Consider the following 1,321-nt stretch of genomic DNA (forward strand, 5'->3'; position numbering starts at 1 on the left):
TGGCGGAACCCCCCGATACAGTGGGAGGCAGCAGCGATCACCCCCTGCCTGGCAGCACCCAGTGAGCCACGGCTTTTTTTGTTTTTTTGTTTTGTTTTGTTTTGTTTTTACAAATGCCAGGAGCTGGGGTGGGGGGGCGGCCATTGCTGGGGTGGAGATGGGCCTGGCTTGGCTGATTTGGAAATTCCACCAAATTGGATCGGGACAGTGATTTGAATCAGTGAATCGAATCGCTGTCCCTAGAAATGGCTGCATCCAAATCCAAAGCAAATACTAGCAGCTTTGCACAGGCCTAGCAACCCCACCCACCTCCCCCTCACAGCAAAATACCAACACCATAAATGATTTCAGTATAATGTTTTGGGGTTCTTTTTCATAAATGGCAAGCTGAAAGTTCTTGCACCAAGTCTGTCAAGGAATTACTTCCTAACACTAAATGTTCTCAGTTCGTAGAGCACGCCTTTCCATGTCGTGTTGTGACGGTCATTTTTCTTTAAAAGATTACAAATGGTTACAACTTTTTATAAACGTATATTTCTCTTCCCACAGCTAGTGAAAACAGATGATCTAGAAGATGATTTCTTGGGATGTACACTAGAAGATCTTCTCCGATTTGATGATTACAATAATGATGGTTACTTAACCCTGCAAGAACTTTATACTGCATTCCGTAAGTCATGATACTCTTTGGTTTTCTTTGCAATGATAAAATGTGGGGTATAGTCCAGGTGTTAAAACTTACGGATGTATTTCAGGACAGTAGTCTCTCTAGACATTCATTTAAGAAATCAGGCGGGTGCGAGCATTAACTTAACATGATGACAGATAGGGCTTTGTTTCTATCTTTGGTGTTGGTTTGCTCTAAAGGAAATAATTGTGAATGTTAGGGATATGTCAAGGGGTTGAAAGGAATAGGATTGCGTTCTTGTGACTCTCATTGTACTTTTACTAACATCATGTGAAAGATACTGTTGGATTAGTGGCTAGGCATGTAGGTCATGAGTACCTTGGCTAAACATATAATCATGGCAGGATAAGTTAATTTAGCAGTGAAAAAAAAGTTTTGCCCTGAATCTCCTGCCTTAGAATCATGACTTATGCATTTTATTTCTGTTTTGGGGAATGAATTGCTGTGCAATATTAAGAGAAAGCTCTGTGTTTGTTTAACCATTTGCAGCATGAATATGGATGATAAATCAACATGGTTCTTAAGCAGGGTGTAACTTTGAGCTCTTAAATGCTCCCTTCTGACTTCATTAGTATTATCTACGCAATTAAGTTATGTGTGACCTAAAGTACTTTGCTGAATCAAAGACATGCA

At 40.3% G+C, this 1,321-nt stretch overlaps 1 protein-coding gene across 1 annotated transcript in view; it reads left to right on the forward strand.

Annotated features, from left to right (window-relative positions):
• The window catches only part of LOC109289773 (follistatin-related protein 4-like), a 418,807-nt gene extending 418,126 nt beyond the window's left edge, over window positions 1–681 (forward strand). Inside the window, exon 6 of the mRNA XM_019505975.1 lies at window positions 550–681. Within this exon, the coding sequence (XP_019361520.1) occupies window positions 550–681 (132 nt within the window). The remainder of the gene's footprint in view (window positions 1–549) is intronic.
• Window positions 682–1,321: the final 640 nt, after the last annotated feature.

This window comes from Gavialis gangeticus, unplaced genomic scaffold, assembly GCF_001723915.1.
Source record: "Gavialis gangeticus isolate Ggan-Ray unplaced genomic scaffold, GavGan_comp1, whole genome shotgun sequence".
NCBI lineage: Eukaryota > Metazoa > Chordata > Crocodylia > Gavialidae > Gavialis > Gavialis gangeticus.